Raw genomic sequence first — 23,756 nt, 5'->3', positions numbered from 1 at the left:
AAAGGGTCCTCCTTTTCAACTGCAGTCAGTGAAATCTTGGATGGTGTGTCCTCTAAGAACCACATTCTACAAACCAGATCATTTGCAATTATTTCATCAAAATTGAGGAGAATAGTTAAACAAAGCTGGCTTACTCCCGCCTCACGACGAAGCTGTTAAAATCCCTGTGATTTACACAGGCAATTTCAGAAACCGATACTTCTGGAGTCCTGAAACGAGTGTCTCCGGGCTGGCCATTACCCAGGCAATGATTTAAGGCCGTTCTGGACTCGCGGTTGTGCGAAGCATGGGAAAGAGCCTGGGCACAGTGACCTTGCCTACACACCTACTATCAGGAACACTCCAAATTCCCTGGGCCTGGGTTTCTCATGGAGGAGAAATGCTCTCGCTGATTAAGATAAGGGGTATTAATTTTGCTGGCAGGGGGTGTGTCCAGCCTCCTGTGGCTGAATTTGCTGGTGATAGGGAATAGCAACCTCGTGGCGTTGGTGTCACCAGGTGAGATGGAAGGTCTGTGGAGGACGCTGCTGCTTATTCAAGCCCAGTGCTTGGCATTCCACTGTGCTAATGGAGAGGAAGGGGGCCAGTGCTTTGTCTGTCAGGAAGGTCTTTGGCAAACCTCCCGGGGGAGCAACGGCAGGCCTCAAACTGGAGAAGGGCTGTCAAACCAAAGTGTTCTTATCTTTGTGCATCCGCCAAGGACTCATCCTGTCTTCAGAAGCACCAGGAGCACGCATAGCTTCTCCTAACAGTCCTACTTAGGACCGGAAGGAGACTTTGACAGTGGATCAAATTAACCTAAAATAATACGAGGAGAAGACACAATTTATGAGGAAATGCCTCTCGTTCTGATGGAAGCCCTGGCGTTTCATCAACGGGATATATAGCTCTCCCTGTGCCCGGATGACTGCTGGGTAAACAATGAAGAGAGTACAGCAAGCAGCATTTGCCAAAGCCATAAATTAAATCCGCAGCCTTCTCCCCCACCCACTTCCTCACTCCCCAGCCCTACCCCCTTCAGGAGGAACTAAGAATGCAAATAATCTATTATTAACATTTGAGGATGTAAAACGCTAATGATTTACAGCAGAATACCAACTGCTTATGGAAACAGCATGAAATTGCAAAGGTCTTTTGGAAAATCAAAGTGGGATGTGGTTGGCATATTTATTTGCACAGGACATTTGTCATCCCACACCGCAGCCCAAAGCCCTTCCCATGGAACCCGCACCCCAGGGACTGAGAAGAGATGGAGGTTCTGGAAGGGTTGGCTGTTTCCTTCATAGGACTGGGATCCCTGGGTCGGGCAACACTCCAAGGATGGAGTTTTGACACGTGTCCTCCTGCCAGCTTGCCACTCACTGAATCCTGGCCCTCCCAGCAGAGCAGTTCACTCCCTGTGCCCAGATCTGATCTCGGTCAAGGAGAGAGAGGATCACAACAGCCCCATCTCCTCCCTACCCACAGGGTCATAGTGAGAAAGCTTCTGTATGTATTAAAAGTATTAAAAAGCAACAGTGCTAGAACCTGCCATAAACAATCTGCTTCCCAGTTGACTTTCGGTTTTTCTTTTGGCAAGTTAGGATACTGGACCAAAAGGCCCCTGATCATCTGGTATTTCCCCTCTCCCCTTCCGAGGTTCTCTGATCAACTTCAGCAGATGCAAGGGTATCTGAGGACAGGTGAAGGAAGAGGTCAGTGGTGGCAGGAAGTGGGCCTGAGTGAACAATATCAGGCCAACCTGCCGCGACACCTCCTTCTATAGAATAGGAGGCCACAGGCTTTTTCAGAACACAAAGATGTGGAGGTGGCAGAATTTCCTTCTTGATAACCAAGACTGCTGCCGAGGTCCTCAGTGGTCCTGTGATGTTAATAAATGCGGGTGCATCTCATGAGAAAACCATTTTGTGGCCACGAGCTCCTGAAGAATATTTCTTCAGCCCAATTACACAGCTGCCACTCTTGCGCACAGCACCTCCTAGCCGTTCCAGCCAGCGGACGTCTTCGCTACCACCTGTACCACTGCCTGTCTTATTTCCTCATTAGAGTGGAAAATGTGAAGAAGAGGTCCTGTTCTCCTAAAGCTCCTCTATTCCTCTGCCGTGTCTTATCCCTCCAGGCCTCCCTGTCCCCTGAGAATCCACCTTCGCTGCTGCTGCTTCTGCCTGAAGAACACAGAGTTCTTTGTGTATAGTCGATCATCATCTATCGAAGCCAGCAGTCCTAAGATTGTCTTTCACGTCCAGCCTTATGCTGGATGCTGGATGAGACACATAAAAATGGAAGCACGTGATACCATCCAAATCCTCACCTCCAGGAGACGTACGCTGGTCAAGAGAGAAACACGCTTGCAGAAGAAAATTAACAACGCTTGATAGCTGGACCTCAGACAGTGACTGATGTCCCCGCTAGAGTGATTACCATCATTGCTGGCTTTGTCTTCCTCCCCAGGTAGACTCCAAGCCCTGCAGCTATTCACACCCAAACAGCAGAGTGGCTGGTACACAGCATAACCTTCAGGATAACATGAAAAACTGGATCGTAATGACAGCAGTCAGGTGATCCATTTCCATTTAAAATGCACAAAGAAAATTATATCACAATAAAACATCTATACTTTGTTTTTTTTGTACTTTTGTACAGATGTGCAGCTTGTGTGCATACACACACACACACACACACACATACACACACACACACACAATGCTAGTCAGATTTTTGTTGTTGTGACCAAATTACCTGACAAGAACAATTTAGAGAAGAAAAGTTTATTCTGGGTCATGTTTCAGAGGTTCAGACACCCTTCCAGGGCGTGCCCCCAGTGACCCACCTCCTCTAGCCATGACTACCTGCCTACAGTTACCACCCAGGCAGTCCATTCAAACCAGGAGGGACTGTGTAGGTTACAACTTTCACAATCAACCATTTCCCCTCCGAAAATTCTTGCATTAATACAGGAGCTTTGGGGGGCATTTTATATCCAAATCATGACCCACACAGTGGAATATTATTCAGTCTTCAAAACAAAGAAAATCTAGCCAAACAATAATAGGAATGGTGTTAAGTGAAATAACCCAGTCACAGAAAGACACACACACTGCGTGATCTCACTTACAACATGTATCCAAAGAGTCAGTCATAAATGCAGAGTGTTCAATGGTGGTTGCCAGAGACCCGGGAGAGGAGAAAATGGGGAGCTGCTAACGAACAGGTCTCAAGTTTCCTTTGTGTAAAATGAATGAGCTCTAGAAATCCTGCATCCAACAATTTGCCTGTAGTTAACAAAACTACTATACATTCAAAAATCTGGTAAGAGGATAGATCTCATGGTACGTGTTCTTGACACAATTAAAAATAAAAGAAAAAGTAAGCAAGTCATATGAATTTGTTTCAATCCTATGAATTTGTTTGAGTCTTCCAACTCGTTTTGAAAAAAATCAGGGAAATATCAAAATGTGTTGTATATTAGATATATGAAAGAATGAATGTTAATTTTGTCAAGTATAAACCTGAAGCTATGTAATAAAATTTCATATTATTAAGATGTCAAATAATCACGAAGAATATTGCCCCCATATTAACAGAGAACAAGTTAGATAATCTCTAAAATCTTTAAGTCATTTTTAGCCTATAAGACAGCTGAGGTTGCAAAGCACCAGATGAAATATAATCCCAACGGTGGGCACACTGTCCCCTGTCCTAGAGGCCACAGTTACTTTCAGGCTGGGCAGAGAAGGGGCAGAAGTGGGAAGCTGCTGTAAACGTAGGCAAGAAGAAGAAAATAGCCCGGATGTTGTTCTGAAGGATGTGTGTGAGCTGGCCTGAAAGCGGAGGGGCCTGGGAGTCCTGGCCAAGAGGGAAGCCGCGTCTGTTTGCCAGTGGTTTTCCACGAACCTTCACCCAGTGCTAACAAGAACAAGGGAGGGCAGGAAGGAAGAGAGCACACAGACACGGCGGGTCCAGGGCCCTGGCTCTGCCTGGAGGGGACTCAGATCTGTGTTCCCATCCAGGTGCTGTCTGAACATGAAGCAGTGGCCACCTGCTCTGAGGGACAGGAGGGGCGCCGAGGGAGACACCCTCTAAGGTTCAGGTGACCAGAGCTGCCGTAGTAGCCCAAGCGGGAAAGCAAAGTTGTTCCTGTTGAGTTGAGGGGACAACTGTCTGCGAGGTTCAGGGCAACTAATCTACCGTTTGTCTCTACTGATCGGCCTATTCTAGATTTTTCAGTGGAATCCACATGTGGGCTTTGTGACTGGCTTCTTTCACTTAGCATAAGCTGTAGCACTTCATTTCTTTTATTGCTCAATAATATTCCCTTAAATGGATGTATCACATTTTATTTGCCCATTCATCAGTTGATGGGTATTTTTGTTAACTTTTTTTTTTTTTTTAATTTTCAGTTAATATAGATAATGCTGTTAGGGATATTTATATACAAGTTTTTGCATGGAGAAATATTTTTATTTTTCTTGGGTTTATGCATGGGAGTGGACTAGCTAGGGCATACTGTAGCTTTATGTTTAACCTTTAGAGGGACTTCCAGACTGCTTTCCAAAGCAGAAGCACCATCTTCCTTCCTCACTAGCCAGGGTATAAGAATTCCGATTTCTTCCCATCCTCACCAACATATTGTATCCTCTCCCTTTTGATGAGAACAATCCCAGTGGGTGTGAAGTGGTATCTCATCGTGGTTTTCATTTGCATTTTCTCGTGGCTAATGATAGCGAACATGTTTTCATGTGCATATCGGACATTTGTTTATCTTTGGAGAAATGTCTACTCAGATCTCAAAGGGATCTTTGATAGAGCAAATTGCTTACTGATGGAAAAAAAAAAGGCTCCTTTGAAGTGAGGTGCTTGTGCATAGATTTTAATGTACTTGAACTTCTACTGTCTTGGAGAAACTCCACTCCAGGCTATAGCTCTGGGAACTCGAAAGGTTGCTTGGTGTGGCTCCCCTGTCCTAAACACTAGTGGGTAGGTGGGTCACTGCATGCACCAGGTAAAGGCAGGTCCCAAACTGGCTGATCCCCAGAAGCACCTGGAAAGGTGGGGAAAAGCAGATTCTTGGGGCTGGAACACTGAATCAGAACTTGGAGGTGAGGCTCAGATAACTCTGTAAGAAGAGATTCATCAGATGTTTCTAATAATCATTTTGGCCTGGGAACCCTTGGTACCACTGGACTGGAGGGCCAGTGCCTTCACGTGGCGCACTGCGTGCCAGTACGGAGGGTCTGACTAGCTCTTCAGCAGCGTGGGGCATGTTTCTTCCTGCCTCTTCCACTGACCCTCCAGCCACCATTCACCAGAGAGGCAGGGAGCCGCATCAGTCTTTTGTCCCTTGCCTATCTCTGAGCCTTCAAAAGGAAGTAGAAAATGACCAGGATGTAGAGAAAGAAAAAGAAAAAAAAAAAAAAAAGTAGAGGGATAAAACAAATAATGAAAAGAGATGTGAAGTGTGGTGGAGAAACACAAGCACAAGGTGCAGGAGTAACTGCCAAGGTCAGCAGGAATTTAAATCAACCCAAGGACAGATGTGTCTAATTTTGCATTACGTTTTGACCCAGCCTAATTATATCTATTTGACCCAGTTCAATTATACTCCATTGCCGACTTCAAAAAGAATATTCAAAGCTCAAAGCAGAAGTGCCAAACTCGTTTAAGCTGTCGCCCCACGCAGTTCGGCCTTCATCCGCCTCCGTCCCTCACTCCCTGACTCTCTACCACGCACCCTCCGTACACAAAGCAGCACATCCTCCATCCGCTTTCCCGGGGGCCACCAGTGTCAGCTCACTGCCCAGTGATCGTCCCCTTCAAGCGACGTCTTTCCTGACTGCTCTGCAGCATCTGAGGTGTCTGTACTCCTCCTGGCACCTGCGTTCTCCTGCCTGCCTGGCTTTAGCTGGCTCTGCGCTTCCTTCAGAAGGCCAGCCTCTGCTGCCATGCTCAGGTGTGCTCACATCCCCTGTTCAACTCAGGTTAAGGGGTGGGCCACAAAACAGCAGGGCTGAGGCTCTGTCCTCGGAATCTCAATCAGGAAGCTGTCCCCTAATCTCTACAGCGTGGCCTCTTCCAGGATCCTCTACCTACTCAAGCCCCTTTCAGCACGAGCATCCCTCAAGTTCCCATCGGCTCAGGTCTCCTCTGCTTCCTGGCCTTCTCCAGGAGTTTGGCTCTTCTCTCTGAAGAGGAGCCCCAGTTATGGCCCAGCTCCTTGGCTTGGTGACTACTCCTCACCGTCTCACCCAACCTAGGCTTCCAGTTCTTTGTGAAAGGCATTTGGTGTGCTGTCTAAATTGGACTTCTTGCTGTTCTTCAGACACACCCTTCCTATTCCAGTCTCCATGTTTCCATCTGTTGGAAGACTCCTTGCCCCATCTGTGCCCACAGAAAATCGACTCATTTTTTAAAGCCCATTCCAAATGCCACCTCCTGCAAAAGAAGAGATATCCTGGTCCTTCCGCAGCCTTCCATTAGATATATGTTCTTTTTCCTTTACTCCCCAGGCATACTGGGCCTCTCTTAAGTCCCTGAGTTTGTCCTCACCTCTGCGCCTACATTGTCCTCCGCTCTAGCCTGAGGCTTCCTTAGGAGATGACTGCGGTCCCCAGGTCACATGGCTTATATGAACGATCACAACCACATTCGACGTTCCTTTACTAGACTGGCCTGAAACCTACAGACTCAAGGCAAGACCACGCATGCCTGCAGCCCACCTTTCCTAGCCCTCCAACCTATGTATTTTAGAATCAAAAATACCCAAATTAATTTTTTCCCATGGGATATCTTAGTGTGTGGATCCTCTCTAATCAGGGAGAAAATGATGGCTGTGGGCATCCAGGAAGCTGCTCATGATTCAAAGGAGGAGCATTCAAAGGAGGAGGAGAGCTAAAGAGGCCCGTGTTCCCATTTCAGGTCCCTAATCAGTCTCCATGTGACTGCAGCCCAGTTAGTTATCTTCCCGGACTCTTAGCACAATGAAGTTAAATTTCTCCTTGGGACTGAAGAGAAAATAGGCTTTCTTACATTTTTCTAAATTTACAGTTTTATATTTTCCTTCAATCTTGTAACTCTAGTCCTAGTAATGAGCCACTAGACATGGGATTCTAGTCTACTCTTACTTCTCTTGAAGATACACAAATCTCCACAAATAGATCTTTTTACCAGGAACGTCATCAAGACTCTATGTCTAAATGCTGTATTTTGCCACCATGACCTTTCCTTAGATGAGGTGTTCAGAAAATGTCCAGAGTACAAGAGTGAGCAGACCACAGAGCTTGGCTAGCAGGGAGCAGGAACAGAGTAGAGTCTCTCCCAGCGCCTCCTGACTGCTCTCCAGGCGGGGAGGGGATTCCCCAGGTAAAGTCTCAGAACTCCACCGACCACCAGTTGAAAACCTCTGCTTTCTCCTTACAGTCTTTACTTGATTCACTTTAAAGGTTTTTATGTTTAGGCTTGAAAAGAACTCAACACTGGTCTTTGTGGGAGTGTGGAAAGCCAAGGGTCCAAGTACAACCAAACAGGCAAGTGGGGTCACTGAACTGTGGCAGGGGCCTGTGAGCCTGTGCAGGTGCATGTGGAATTTAGGGCTTCCAGAAAAGCTACTCTGGGTGCTGACATGCCCCAGAGTTGCCAACAACAGGCTATTTCCTTGTTATTTTTGGCCTTAGTGTGCTGAATGCAACAATGTAAATGGCATGTGATAAGAAATGGAAGGGTGAAATTAAAAATGTAAATAATAAAGAGGGCGGTAAGACTGTCAGAGATCTATTTTGTAAAAATTCTTTAAAGTTATTAATAAATCAGAAACAACTCATCCATTCAATCACCCATACATCCATCCCAAGCCAAAGAGCAACAACAACAACAACAAAAGACTGAGTGAAACCAGAAGAAACTTCTCAGTGAACATAATCCAGATGATTTTTTTCAGAACATGTGGGCTTTGGGGACACTTTTCCTTTTCAAATAACATTTTAAACACACCAAACATTGGGAAAAGATACATGTAAGGAGCATTCACTTTGGAGAGGTTTTTGAGCATTTAACAAATCTGTTAGGAGATTTAATTTATATATAAGGAAGTTCCAACTCTTTTCTTTAGTATTGAGAAAACGCTTGAAAAATCAAAATTTAAGGCAGATTGAAGCACAACAGTGTGAATACTGAAAAGGAGACATTCGACTGTGTTTGCTGTTGTGGAACTGTACTTTTAAAAGTGAGGGAACACAAAGGCAAAGGCAGAAACTCAAGCTAAGTTTGAATAAACAGGAATGTGTCATTCATTTTCACATGTATACCATCAATAAAGTAAACTAAGAATCTGTCATTATTCTGTCATGATTCCTGACAATTTTCACCTGAGGAAAAATAATGGTTTTGATAAAAAGACATCAACTTTTGCAAAAAAAGTTCATGTCCCAAAATCTTAAAATGGTTTTATACAATCAAATAATCCATGAAGAACAGATAAATATGATCAAAAGAAATAATCTGTAAGCCTTATTTACAGTATTGATCACTTTTTTCTTTCCTTTTCCTTTCACTTCTAGTGATATTTGTTTTAAATTAATCTGTATACATTCATATGCTTACTTTTTTGGAATGTGGCATAGTAATTCATACAAAGTTTTAGGAAAGATGCATGATGGTTTATGCTAGACCTGCAAAAGCTTATCACTTCTAAAATCAAAGAAAACCAAGGACATATTAAACATATTTTCTACTAGGCTTCCAAAAAACAGGAAGAAAGAGAAAGAAACTGATTTTAGAAATGATTTCAGAAAGAAATGGAGAATACCATTTGGATTTGGTTTAAGTATCATACAAAATCTTCATGTTAACTTCTTTACCAACAAGCTATAAAAAGTGAAACGTTTCCATTATTATGCTGTAATTTTTGGAACTTACTTTCAAAATCCAGGAAAAAATGAGGATAGTTTTCAATTTCCCTGGTAAGGACTTTGAGCAGGTTTCCCATCCCAGCAAACCTAGGAAAGGCAACACAAAAACAAATATGATTAGAAATATAAAAAAATATAGACTTGCATGAATACCACTGACACTCCTTTAGCTACCTCTGAAGACCAAAAAGACACATCCATTCCCAGAGATGCTCAACTCATTCCTGAATTGGTTGCAGATAAATATCTCTGAGGTGCTATATCTTTAAAACTCAGGGACATCTGGCCTAAACCACGACAGTGTCATAATGTCTCTTGGAAGAATACACTTGCACCTTTTTCTCTTTCACTACATATAAAAAAAATTAACCATGAACGTCCTATTGAAAGAATTAGGTATTTCAGTTCTAGGAAGTTGAATTTTGCATATTCTGCATAGTGCTTCCTATTCCCTTCACTGATCCTCTGAATCCTTACAGCTGATGCTCCAGCTTTGCCTCATTTCCTATTCATTGATATTGAACATACCATGTCAATGGATAAGCGCAACAGAAGGTATTACTAAAATATCCGTCCAGAAATGCAAGTTTCTTAAAATTCAGGGAAACAGTTCAGAAAACACAGGCTTAGGGTCCCAGGAACTTATCAGTGGGTATAGGAGACAAGACTTCTCAAAGTGTAATTCTAGACAAATCAAAAGTCTCATAATGGGGTATTTCAAAGGTAAAGAGACTCGGCACTTAATGAAGAGTAAAAATGAGAGGCTAATATCCAAAAGTTGCCAATGAAGCAGCAGTCTAAGACATTTAAAAAGTGGGTCCAATCAACAGAACAATAAAAATTTGTTACATATCTTTTGGTAAGTGGGTATTGAGCCCAGAGGTGCTTTACCACTGAGCTACAACCCCAACCTTTGTGGTTATTTTTAAACAGAAAAAATTCCACTACTCTTAGATATAGACATTAAACTGTCTTCTACACCTCTCCTGCCTAAACTCACCCATCCATCCACTCATTCATTCAATACATATTTTCAGAGCAGCACACAGGTGCTGGGTCTGAGCTACTTAGAAAGCAATCCTCTAGCTCTGCTATAAGTAAACTCATGTAAATTCCATACCCAATCCTGTAAAGGATCAATATGTAAAAATCACAACCAGTGCAAGCGAACTGACAGGTTGCAATTTTCTGTGCATATGGTTTCTGAGAGTAATAATGTTGAAATGGAAAATTTTAAAAATTTTAAAAATACACCACTACAAGAAAGATGTGCTGAGAGAAAAATACACTTCAAAGATGACTTATAGGTGAGAAAATGCAGCAAATGTAAGCTGGCCTCCATGATCTTCCACTGAGAAACCACTCATGAGTTTGCAGACCTCCCTCATGGGAGAACTCACTTTCACAAAACCAGAAGAGAGACCATTAGAGAGTCTATTCCTCACCATGAGGCTTCATCCTTATCCTGGCTCTGCTTCCTGCTACGTCTACCACGGAGGGCAAGCCACTTCATTCCTGTAATCCTCAACTTGCTTATCTGGGAAATGAATTCTTGAAAAGTATCTATTTCATCAAATTGTGAGGATTAATGAAATGAAAATGCTCAGTGTGGCACTTAAAGTGTTAAAAAGAGTCACATGCTCTTGCTACAGGATGACAATAACAGTTGCCATCATCATCATCACCATCCACATTACTCTAACAGCCCACATACTTATTTAGGATTTTCCTATGGAAGATGTATTTGATAGATTGTAGGTAGCTCCAGGGAAGATAAGATCAATGGGGACATAATGAGAAAGATCTTCATTCAGTGTCATGAACAAATGTCTAGCCATTAGAATTTCCCGAACACTGAATGATTTGCCTTATGAAACTTATGAGCTTTCTCTCATTGCTGATGTCTAAGTAGCATCCTTTAATGATGCTGGAAAAGTGACTTATCTGTTGGGGAGAAGGTTGGACTAGATACTTCCTAGGCCTCTCCTTCCTTGAGGTGCATGACTATTTGGGCACATATGTGGGTGTACATGTGTGCAAGGGAAAGCAAACACCACATTTCCCTCTTCCAAAAGGTCTTCCTATCTCTTCTGGCATTTTTCCTTTCTCTCCTGCCCTTATGCACATTTCCTCCAAAGATATTTTTGAGGAAAGCCCTGCATGAGATGGGTTCTGCCAAACTGAAAGGCTGGAGCTGACCCAGTCCATTCCTCCATTGGGCAGCATTCACGAGTCCCCCGCCTCTCTATGGAAGGATGTCTCTAGTTTAATGAGCAATTCGAAATCAAACCTTCAGACCCTTCTTGTGGGAAGATAATTCCACCATTTAGCAGAAGCCCTGGCTTCCATATGTAATGACTTAACGGAAGTGAAATGTTCTTAATTTCCTTATTTCTGTGCTATGAATGTGTCACAAGATACTTTGCTGAATTTAGCTTTCTCATCAAATTCTGTCTTGTGTATGATTTTCATGTCCAAGTAGCTGGATGGGAAACAGGCCAAGCCTTTGAATTTTGTAACTGAAACAAACATACATAGAAATGCATCCAAATATTAGCTATAGAATTTCTCTCTCCAAAAGGTTATGAATTGATTAGCTGATACGGACAAATAATCTGAAGTTTGACTCTAGCATTAACCATGGTCAGACACCTGGAACTCCCAGGATCCTAGAGGTGTCACCTATCAGAACATCTGAAACAATGACTGTGGGTAATTGTGTACTGTTAGGGGTCAAGGCTAGTCCTATGAAACCTAGAAAACATGCCCTTCAAACCCAAGGAAAGATCAGTACAGAAGTATATCATTCCATCTCCTTCATGGCAAAGAGATTTGATGCTTTGCTCCTCTGCAAGGGCGAGAGAATTCATGGGTGCTTCTTCTGGTGGAGGAAGGGCTTCAGAGTGAGTTGGGAAAGGAGAATAATAACAGAATAGTAAGATGAAGAGCAAGAGGCAAGCAATACGTGACCTACAGATTATCCAGCCATTTGCTGGGGATGGCTTATCAATTTGGATCTGAGCTTCCAGGTGGTTGAACCAAAGGAGAAAATATCTGGTATCTTTCAAGATTTATTGTTAAGAAAATAAACATCAGCAGGTCATCCCGGGGAAGTACAGTGTCATGTTTAAGAGTCAAGACAAAGACACATCTCTAGCTAGGAGTAGAGGAAGTCGTACCTGAGCAGGAGCTGAAACACAGGGCTCCTGTGGGCACAGGTGGCTTCCCAGCTGAATGGGTGGCAGAGCACCTTCCTGGCAGTCCAGGGCGGTCTCCGAAATGCTGGGGATTCTGGCTTCAATGTTCTCTCAGTAGCTTCCTGGCTACCCTCTTACTGTGATCTGTGCTGATCTGTCTCAGGGATGTCAGTCACTTGCTACCCTTCTCTATACTGTGGGGACTTATGTTGGAGGGCACACAGCAATCCAGCCAGAACTCTGAGCACCGATGAAGACCTTAACCCAGGTCTCTTAAGACAGTGATGATTCTTGCTAGCTTTATAGGTGAAGAAGCTGCCTAAGTAAGTTCAAAGGATGGGAAATTCTCCCCAGTAACAAAAGAGGGGCAGGAAGACCATTTGAGGGAGAGAAGTATGATAAAAAGCAGATGCAAAAACACTAAAATATGATAGAATCCATAAAGGAGGGGGAGGAGATGTGTTGCAGACACATTTATTGGTTAAAACTAGTATGTTGCTCAAATTTCACCACACACGCACACATGTGCAACACACACACACACACACACACACACACACACACACTCATGCACACACACACTGACTCCCTTGACATCATCCAAAATCATTTCTAAGGTTAAGTTCTCCCTGGGACATGATGCAGTCACCCTGTTGCCCTGATGTTGCAAGATCTAAATTTCCTCCTGTGGGGAGGGTGTGACACAGACAAGGATAGAGTACAAGGCCTTGGTCACCAGGTGAAGAGACAGGAACAGATCTACCAGTTGGGTAGGTTATGCATGAGGAAATGGGACTCTGACCATAGGCTCTTGAACCCCTTAGCTTGGGCTGCTTCCTGTTTGGAGAATGGTATTGGGTGGTGGTCCTCTTGTCAATGGCCACCTGGGATGGCCTTTTGCTCTCAGAGGTCCCAGTTTTTCCCCATGACCAGACCTCTGGACAATGGCCCTTCTCCACCAAAGTGAAGGTGCCTGGACATTGGGTCCTTGGGCTCTGGCATGATGGCTTCAGCAATTAGCTGGGTCTCTTTGTCCATGGCACTGCAGCCTACACTTACCCAGAAAGACTAACACACAGTCTTGAGAATCCAAACACAGAGCAGGTCAAAATAACAACACAACCCACCAACGAGCCAGCAGATATGCACTGTCAATAGCAGATGGGCAAGATCCTACGGAAGAGACTCTGAGAGGCCACAGTCGAGGTGCAATCTAACAGCTCCCTGTTCCCCAGCAAGTCATTTTAGGTGTGAATCTTGAGTTTTCTTACCCATATAACAGGACTACAATATTATTATTATCTTCTGCATCAAAATCTTGCAAAGACTGAACAAAATGCAGTAAAAGCTCCACATACACTGTAAACTGCTGTCAAATACCAGCTGTAATTACTCAAAATCACAACTCACCTGACAGTTTAAGATATTCAGGGAATCAAAGAAATACATGTGACATCCCCAAAATCATAGCTTTTCAATCTCTCATGTTGGCTCTCCCAAGATCCATGATCCTTTATGTGTGTCTCTCTCACCAAGCTATACTCAGGTAAGTTCTCACAGGTGTAGTACCTGAAAGGGGTTTTTCTACATGCCAGAGGGTGTATTTTAGTATATTTCTTATTTCATCCTCAAAATATGCCTAGGAGAAAGATATATTTTAAGTGATTATAGAATTTAGACTTTTTAAAATTAAGGATAGAAGCTGACTGAAAAACACAAATCCATTTGAAAGGAAACTAGATTTTCAGAAAAACAATTTTTGCACATGTGTGTAATAATTAGAAGTCAGGTTATTCAGATAATAAGAGAGCCCAGGTGTAAACAAGTGCTTCTGAAAATATGAATACTGAGCTGATTCTATTAGTAATGTTCAAATAATCACAAAAAATACATTTTTTAACCAAACAACTGTGTCAATATGTACCCATTTCATAAATACAGCATTACATCTAAGGAAAACACAATCACCTAGTGAAGAAAACCAAATCCAAGTGGCTCGTGAAATATGTCTATTGAAAAGAAACGAAAGCCAGGAGAAGTGGTGCATGCCTGTAATCCCAGTGGCTTCGGAGGCTGAGGCAGGAGAATTGCAAGTTCAAGACCAGCCTCAGCAATTTAGCAAGTTCCTAAGCAACTCAGTAAGATCTGTATCTAAATAAAATATAAAAAAGGGTTGGGGTTTTGTGGCTCAGTGGTAGAGTGCTTGCCTAGCATGTGTGAGGCACTGAGTTCGTTTCTCCACACTGCATATAAATTAATGAATAAAATAAGGGTCCATCAACAATTAATATATAGTGTCTATATTTATTATATACGTCTACATACACATACACACACACATATATACACACACACATATACATATATATAAAGTGCCCCTGAATTCAATCCTTGGTAACACCAAAAAAAAAAAAAAAAAAAAAAAGACAGAAAGAAAATACCAAAGGACAAAGGGCTGACAGACAGACGTGCCAGCCTTCTAAAGGGTCTGGGGTCGCGTGAGGGGAGCCACAGCCTCGGTGCTCAGCTGAGATACACTCGACTTTAGAAGCCACTACAGCATTGTTTTAAGAACGGAATCTATCTGAAAGCAGAGAACATGTCCTAAAACACAGGAAGTGCTCAAAGGTGTCTGCTGCATGTCAACTTGTGAGAATGAGAGTGTACCTCGTACCCAAGAAGTACCAGAGCGGAGACAGTGGTCACTGTTGTGTGTGGGAGACAGGCACATCAGCGCTGTATGGAGGGCCCACTGTGTGCATCCGGCTTCCCCACACTTCACTTTGTTCAGATCTTACAGCCACCTTCCAGGAGCTATAATTACCTTCACGCTGGAACAACAGGCGATTCAAAACGGTCAAACAACTTTCCAAAGATAACAAGAAAATGGAGGAGAGTCACAGGAAATGACTGGGAATTTACGGTCTATACGCTTTTCTGCACAGGAGGGGACCTGGCGCTACAGACCCCCTGTTTGGGCACTTCAGAGAGCCTGTGGTCTTCCAGAGTGTCCGCAGGACATTGTGTTATTGGATGTATCCGCCCATGTTTCTGGGGAGAGGCCTACAGCTTCCGTTAGGTTCCTGAAGGTCTGCTCTCCATGAGCATGCTCCATGGCACATACGAGAAGTTCATGATGATGAATTCAGAAAAGAGGAGACCGCAGGGGAGAGTCTCCTGGGGAAGTCTGCTCATAGTGGAAGCTGCCACCAGAAGTGAAGGATGCTGGGAGCTTGGGTCAGCTGAGGGAGAGCCTCCAGCTGGGGACAATCAGGAGTGTGAAGGAAAGGAAAGACGGTTGGGTTCCCCCAAGGCAGGCTTACTTCTCCAGGCTCGGGGACAGGAAGATTATTTTGAAAGAGGCCTTTAACTCTGTTTTTCTTTTCCGTAGTCTAGACCAAGGATGTTTCTCTAGTCACTTCAGGCACTTTGGTCCCTGTAAAGGCTGCCAGCTGTCTGTGCCAAGGGAGGCACCCATCTTCACGGGGTGACACTTTTGGATGTACTTGAGGTATTTTCTATGACCACTGCTTTGGCTCTTGGCTGAAAGGCACATGTCCGGAGCTGGCTGTTCCACTACAGGGTGAAAAACTGACTAAAAAAATCATTCTCTGCTAACATTTCCAATTTCCAAAAAGAGAAGAAAATTAATATTCACTCCCTCCATTATACTATTTGGAACTCCTTATTTTTTGGGGGGGAAGAAAAAAATTAAATGATACTATCAACTGCATTCCCAGAGCATGAAACCAAATGAAATCAACCAGGACTCTTTTTAAAAAATGTGAGAGTAGTTTGCGGGGAAAGTTTTGTTTTCTGTGAACAAGATACAATGGAGGACACAGACTCAGGGTGGAGAGCAATGTGAATAATGACCTTCGCCTATGTACACCAAGACTTCAATGCTCAGTTTTCATGATTATAGATCTTATGGAAACACCCAGAAGATTTATTTTTTAGCTATGACTAAGTGAAAGAAGAATTCCTAAGTCAACATCACTTCCTGTACCACAAAGAGCAGAAGGTAAGAAAACAAATAAAATAGCAATCTTACCAGGGTTTGTTTTCTGATATTTTTCTTAAGGTCTAAGATGACAATCTCAATCCCTCTATCAGAAGGGGTGGGTTTTGTTAGCATTTTGCATCAGCGAGTGCCTTCCAGATTCTAGGATAGTCAGTGTTCCTGGTGCAAGAACTTTCAGAAAGCAGACTTGGATTATTTATAACTCAATATTTGGGGGATTAAGAAATCCTAATTCACTCAACATTGTTTTTGACAACACAGTACATAAACCATAATAACATACATGTGTAACATCACATCTTTGTTAACGATGTGTCATACACATTTATCCTCAACATAAGCATGTATTACGGGCAGGAGAGGTTTTCCTAGGCCCATTTTACAGACAGGAGCTCCATGACATCCAGTTGGCTCCTTGACTTCCTGATTTGCAATCCGAGAGCATCCCCAAGGTTCACCAGAATGCACTCCACAGCAGCGGAACTGGTAGAATCTTTTTAAAGCTTTTTAATTTATAAAAACAAAACAAAACAAAACCATGAATACTTGTTCACAGACCTACAGCACACTGCAGCCAAGGAGTGAGAAATGGACATGAGCTGGCTCTCAGGGCCACACTGTCCCCTAACACAGTACTGAGATATCAAATCCATCTTTAAGACATAAAGTCACTGTCTCAGCAGGGCTCAATGGCACATGCCTGTAATCCCAGCTCTGGAGGCTGAGGCAGGAGGACCACAGCCTCAGACAACTTAGTGAGTCCCTCAGCAACTCAACAAGATCCTTTCTCTAAATAAAATGTGAAACAGATGAAACAGGGCTCAGTGGTTCAGTGTCTCTGGGTTCAATCCCCAGCACCAAAAAAAAAAAAAAAAAAAAAAAGACCCGCTGTCTCTGGAGGTCTCTGCTCCCTGGCCCCCTGGCAGGAGGCTCTGGCTGGAGCTTGCCAACACAGGGTGCCGGGCTCCAGCAAGGGCAGCCTTGCTGCTGGATCCCAGCGGTTGTGCAGCTTCTCTCCCTACCTGCTTGGCTCATGCCAATCCAGACCCAGCAGAGCCTGGCTGTGTCCTGCAAACAGCTTGCAGACGGACCTTCCTGACCCTTCTTGTCTCCCTCCCACTCATTCCACACTGCTGGCGACACCATCTTTCTAAACATAAAAAGCTCCCCGGTGCCTGCAGGATCACATGCATCCGAATGCACGCCCTGGGCACAAAAAGCTTGGCCTCTGCTCACCTCCTGTCCCTCTCTCCCTCCACCTACCCTGCCTCATTCACTCGAGACACGCCTTGTGCTTTCCTCACTGCTCCTGTATTGCACAGGGCCTTTGCATATGTGGCTCCGTCTGCTTAACCTTCTCCATGACCTGCAGGCCACAGTGACAATAGCATTCCAAGTGTTACCGTATTTTAATGTTCACAACAACCATATGAAATAGGAACTGTCAGTGTCTTAATTTCAGAGACAGAGTTAATCTTAGGGATCTAGAAACTTGCTGAAGCTGGTACAGGATAGAGCGGAATCTGACCTCTAAGCACCAGCAACTGCCCTCGCCACTTTCCCCTCCACATATGGCTGTGGAAATCCAGACTTAGAAAGCACCTCCTGAGCCTCCCGACTGTTCTACTCCATTCCAATCAAAACAAAGCCCGCTCCCTGAGTGAGCTGTTTCCGCCTGCTCACTTAACACGCGGTGTGCACTCTGGGTAGTGCCCAGCGGAGAATCCCGTAATCACAGGTTGGCCCCTATGGCTCTCTGGACGTGAGGTCCTCTTGGGTAGGGCTGCTGTTTTACACCTCACCGTATTTCTAGCACTGAGAGCAGGGCCTCATCTGTAGGAAGCACTGGGAGAGAGATCCTCAAGACTGGTGGTTCCCAACTATTGATCTAAAGCCAAGGAGAAGAACAACAGCTTCATCATGAATCTCAGAAAGATAAAGGTGGCCAACCACTCCTGTCACAGTGGGGTCCTTTATCTTGAGCGATGCTCATGGTTATATCCAAAGTCCCCAGAGTTTACTTGGAAATTTGACTGACTTACGGAAGCCAGACGTCAAGGAGATACTCGTATGGTCAGTGACCTGCCCAGGGTTGGAGGCAGAGCTAGGGGTGGGATATGGTCTCTTCTCTCCCGAACCAGTGCACCTGCCAGCTGCTCCCCTCGCTCTGCCGGAAGTCGAATCTGCTAACTACAAGGGAACCACGGATGTGCTGAGAATCAGGAAACCGTACCCCAGGGAATGACATTTGACATGTTCGGTGCAGTGTACTGCTGGAGAACCAACCACTCTCTGACCTTCTCCACGACCTGTCTCTCACGCCTTTTTCCCTCCTGAAGTGCAGGAAGGGGCTTTCTCTGAAGATCCCCCTCTACCCAAGGCCAGGTCTGCTCGAGGATGAACTTCCAGGATGGAAGACTAGAGTGGACCTCCAGCCCAGGGAAATGCTATCCCCAGCTATTCTGTCCTTAGGCCCATTCATCTCCCATGAAAATTATTTACTCTTTCTCCAAAATGGTGTACAGCCACCGCTTCCTGCTCCTCTGTGAAGAGGACAGTTAAGTCCAACTACCTGGTCCTTCTCTGAGTTCCACGCGTTGTGTGACTCAGGTGCACTTGAACATTAGTGAGTCTGCACACCTTTCCTCCTGTCAATCTGCATTGATGGTTTGCTGCAACAGGCTCAATTATTCTCCTTCAGAGTTGGAGAAACCCCTCCTACCTCCCCAGCAGACTGGAGGAGACCAGTCCAGGTTCAGCTTCAGGCGTGTTTCTGGGGATCACATGTGATTTTAGGAGAGTGATGACCACAATGTATTTAGGCTGAGAGACAAGATTCAGCGTTGGAGTGATCTGAGGGGCAGTCACTATGGTGGCTGCTGTTGGTGACACTTGCCACACTGTCCTGGAAGGCCAGGGACGCCTCTGGCTCCTCCCATCAACCATTAGCTTGCATCCAGTATGTTGTCCCTGCAGAAAGGGACCCGGCTGACAACTAATATCCCACATGGCTCCGAGATACTTCCTCCTGGTACCTGCAGAATTCCCTTAGACAACATTTACACTACTCACTTTGAATTGAAGCAAAACAAATTACCAGCTTCGTAATAGTTACCATCAGCCTAGGTTGTACAGGGGGCAAACTAAGTGGTTTTAGAAACACTTCTCAACTAAGAGAAAGTCGCATTTTAAAATGATGTCACTAGCTGCTTTTCAGTGGGGCGTGGGGGGACACACCAAAGCAATGAGGCACTCAGTTTGTCAATTCCAGGAGACTGACTCTGCTGAACCAGATCAGCAACAGTAACTAGCTGGGCGGGCTGCAAGGCGCTTCTCCAGCTGCCACTTCTGTGATAGAGTCATGAGGTTTTCTGTTCCGTTGTCCAATGTGTTGCCAAGAATCCAGAGACGATCTCATTCCAAGATGAAGGAGGGAAACGGCAGTGGAGTGAGTCTATTAAGCACTTTCATCTGACAATAAAAATGAGTTAATGGCTAGAATGTGTTTTCGAAACGTTTTAACACCACAAGTAATGGCACTCAAATGGGAAAAGGCTTTGAATATTCTCATCGATCATTAATACCACGGTGTCCCTCAGAAGGGCTTGGCATTCTCTGTGGAATACAAGTTGCTGGAGTCCAGTTGTAAGGTAATCCATGGGAATTCTCAAAAAAACACCGAGAGACCATTATGGAATTGAACAATTAAGTGCAGGTTTAAAATAGCCCTTTCAATATCTGAGTTCAATTTCTCTAAAATAGACTATTACCTCATCACAGCTAATTTTCCCATAAACACCAACATTACAGCAGCAAAAAGTCTCCAAGAAATGAGGGCAAATTAGGTTCTTTTTTAGGGAAGGGAAGTCAACGTGTCCCTCAGTTTCAAATGCCAGTGAGTATGGAAGCAATCAGGCTGGGCTCGCTCCGGACCAGCCCACCACTGGGAAACTCTGAGTGAATGTGTTCGCCTTCACTTGTGAAATCAGGAGGAAACCGTTTGGAAGGCCTGTTGCTCACCTAGGAAGCTGACAGCTCCAGCACCCCTGGCCGGAAAGAGATGCCACAGAGCAAGGGGCCCGGAGACTCAGGCCCTGGTTTTGGAAATGCCCTTCGCCCCTGTGTTGTGCTGGGCACGAAGCTCAAGCTCTCTTGGATGGCTGCGGCTTCAGTCTAGACAATGGCAGGGGACAGCAGACACCACCTGGGGCTCGGGGCTGCTCTGAAGCCAGTCAACAGGATTACATAGCCTGTCTGCTCTTGTGAGGACAAACCGTTCCTCTTTCTCAGTGATGCACATAAACCTCTTTTGGGGAGAGCGGAGTTGCCAAAGGGGCCTCACCAAACCCTCCCTGGATGAGAGGCCTGCTCACCTGTCTCTTGGCTCCTCCCCGAGCTCCTCCCTCAGTTTCCACTTGCTCCACCAGGCTGCGCAAGGCCATGGCGCTTCACTCCTTTCTCACCCTCCCTGGAGAGACCCTCCTGTCTCCAATTTCTACCCATCTGCTGAGGACTTCGCTTGAGGAGTCCATCTCTGTCCCCAGCTGCAGGTCCACACATGGGGTGAATTCTCCACAGGCACAGTAACTTTGGGGGGACCCTAACATGCTCACTTTGCACCCTCCCAATGTCCTCCTTCTCCCCAGTGTGACGAAAGCCATTCACATTCATCTGGTTGTATCACCCAGGAGCCTGGGCAGCATCTGTGATCCCTCCATCGGCCTCACCTCCTGCATCAGCCCTCAGGGAGCCCTCTCAGGTTAAGGCCCCACGCCTCCATGCCTCTCGGGGGTCCGCTCCTCTCCCCTCGGAGCCATTCCCTATTGTCAATACCCTCATTCCTCTCTCGCTGCCCACCTGGGACAATTTAGGCTCCTCAGATTATTTATCACCATCAGGACACAGAGGAATTTCATGTATGAAGTAAGTGCTGCTGAATGAAGTCTCTTCCGTTTCATTATCTTATGATATGATTTTTTAAAATGTTTTCTCCTTCTCTCTGCCTGGCTTCCACCCCACCGGCAGCTGCAGCACACATCTGTTCCTCAAGTTTCTCTGCCTCCATCCATAGTTCTCTGTCAGGCGGTGAAATATGACCTGTCAGGTCAAGGCACAGGGAGCCCAGGTACTACTGAGACATCCTGAGAAGAAAAAGCCCCCCCTGAAGAGTCCAGCAGCCCCCAGGTCACAGCCTGACCTGGCCATGGTTTTCAGATGTCTGGTTTTCTTAAACTGAGGCCCACCTGGGTACCACAGGCAGCTTTGGAGTCGATGTGTGATAACATTGGGGGATTAGTTCCTAGTTCAGATGTATTTGGGAAAATGTGGAAATGTGAGATGTTAAAATTATGTAAGCATCAAAAATAAAAAACAATCACCAAAAGCCATTTCACATACTAAAACCCTGAAGAATTTGAGGCCAAGGGAAGTTGGCATGCTCCATTAAATCTCAAGCTTCAAGCATGTCCAAAGTGCCCAAACTCACTTGAAATCCCAGAGACAGGTGTGGCTCTGCCTTTGTTCCCTGTTTCTGAAGAAGCAGTCGTTTTGGTTTCAAACTACCCTTCACTGCATATAAACCTTATGTTTTAAAGCAAAAGCCCTGGTTGGAGCCCCAGGCCAGCTATGAAGACCCTGGACCTCAGCCTGGGACAAGAAGGTGGTCACGGGGAGAGTATGCTGCAGGAGGCCCAGAGCTGCCTGGGTGTGGGGCTGCTTCCCGAGTCAGCCCCCGGGCGGGGGACACAGGGAGTCGGCAGAACAGAAGGAAGGTCGGTGGTATTCAAGGCTGTAAATCCAGTCTGATGCTCCCTTTCAAGTTTGCAGAGTGCTGGTGAAGCTCCTCTGTACTTCAGTCAAGAGAGAACTCAGACCTGCTGCGGCTCCGCCTCCTTCTTGCTTCTTCTTTCTTGCTTCTGTCTCCTTGGCCTGGAACACCCTTTCCCTCTCCGCCTGCTGTGGATGTCCTGTCTGTCTTTCAACCAAATCAAACAGCTTTCCTCCCAGAAACCTCCTTCCTGACCCCCAGGAATAATTAACAGCCTCTCCTGCTGTCGATTCCTTCCAGGGCTAAGTCTTACTCATTTGCAGCATGACTTCAACCACTCCCGGCCGCCACCCCACCCCGGCTCCAAGCACAGGGCAGGATCTCTTCATTAACATTCTCTGAAATGGAGTCTGGGGTTGGATAAACAGCTACCACAGGGCGATAACCACAAAGATGCCAACTACAAACTGAGAAAACAGTCGTGGTAAGGAACAGGTGAAGACAATAAGCCTGTCCTATCATTTTTGAGAGCTGACCCTTTTGTTTTAGGATCCTACACAACTTTTATCAGTCTTTTGATAAAAACACATCATACATGGGACTGGAGTTGTGGCTCAGTGGTAGAGCGCTTGCCTAGCATGTGTGAGGCACTGGGCTCGATTCTCAGCACCCCATATAAGTAAATTAGTAAAAATAAGGGTCTATCAACATCTAAAGAAATATTTTTAAAAAATGCATACGTATGCAGACTGATATGTTTTCTGGAGGTGCAATAAATTCACAGAAGTCTAGGAATGGAAACCCCTCACGTAACTTAAAATCATGAATTTCAGTTCACAGGCATCCACACCAAAGGAGGAACATGTTTCTAAGTGTGTGGATCATGGAGTCAATGGCTCCAAAAAAAGAAAAAAAAAAAAAAAAAAGGAATCGTTTAGTGGAAACAGCATGAGCATTGGGGGCCTTGGGAGAGTCATTCTACTCTTCAGAATCTGAGTTTTTCTTGTTGTTAAAACACAAATTATAATACTCCCATTTCCGCTGTTAAGTAATTCAGAGGACTTAAGTACCTAGGTGGGTGTCTGCTGTGCAGCAGGATCCTCACTCCCTTTACTAGGTAACACTAGTTACCTGCGCCCTCTGCCGGTCATTTAAAAAACTGCAAACAGTCATCTTCCTTTCAGCAGTTGATTCTGCACTATTGCTTTGGAGTGGGGGAAGAAAGCCGGAGCAAACCACCACCTCAGTGAAGAGGGAAGCTGGGTGCTGAACAGCTGCTGTGGGCTCATTCACATGGCTATTAATCATACAAGAGCTCATTTATGACAAACACAGGTCACTCCCTTTGCATGACAAGGAGCAGGGGTCCACAGAGCCCCATTATCCCAAAAAAAACACAGCATTGTGGGCGACATGGGAGAAGCCGCGTCACACACACAAGCAGACATTGTAAGGCTGTTTGCACAACCCCGTCGTGCTCCTCGCGGATTTCCTGCCAAGGAGACATTGAGATCTCATGGAGTCGGGTGCAGACATTTGCTCATTCAACATGGCTTCAGGCAGTGGGCTGCAGAAACCCGGTGCATGATGCCCTCTCCTGGCCATCTCTGGAGCTGCATGCCCAGGACACGGATGCTAAACCACGCAAGATTCCAGGCTCACACTTCAAATAGTGCAATGTAGTCCGAGGGAGTTCTGCGGTCTAGAAACCCTATTAGCTTAGGGACCTTGGGTGAGTCATCTCAGATTTTCATTTCTAGATGAGAGTCTACAGAACTCATTTGACTGATCGAATACAGAGTGTGCCTGCCCCTTGGCCAGGTGGGCATCATCAGAATTCCTCTGGAACCAGGAAAGGCAGCCAA

The 23,756-nt window shown here is 45.2% G+C and overlaps 1 protein-coding gene across 1 annotated transcript in view; it reads right to left on the bottom strand.

Moving 5' to 3' along the window:
- Positions 1 to 23,756, bottom strand: part of Cyria (CYFIP related Rac1 interactor A) — a 97,037-nt gene that overhangs the window by 19,729 nt on the left and 53,552 nt on the right. The window contains exon 3 of the mRNA XM_047523336.1: positions 8,911 to 8,990. Coding sequence (XP_047379292.1) covers positions 8,911 to 8,980 — 70 coding nt within the window. The 5' untranslated portion in view covers positions 8,981 to 8,990. The remainder of the gene's footprint in view (positions 1 to 8,910; positions 8,991 to 23,756) is intronic.

The sequence above is a fragment of the Sciurus carolinensis genome, chromosome 13 (genome assembly GCF_902686445.1).
Source record: "Sciurus carolinensis chromosome 13, mSciCar1.2, whole genome shotgun sequence".
Lineage (NCBI taxonomy): Eukaryota > Metazoa > Chordata > Mammalia > Rodentia > Sciuridae > Sciurus > Sciurus carolinensis.
Note: the sequence above shows the minus strand (reverse complement) of the source record. Positions and strands in the feature narration are given on the sequence as shown.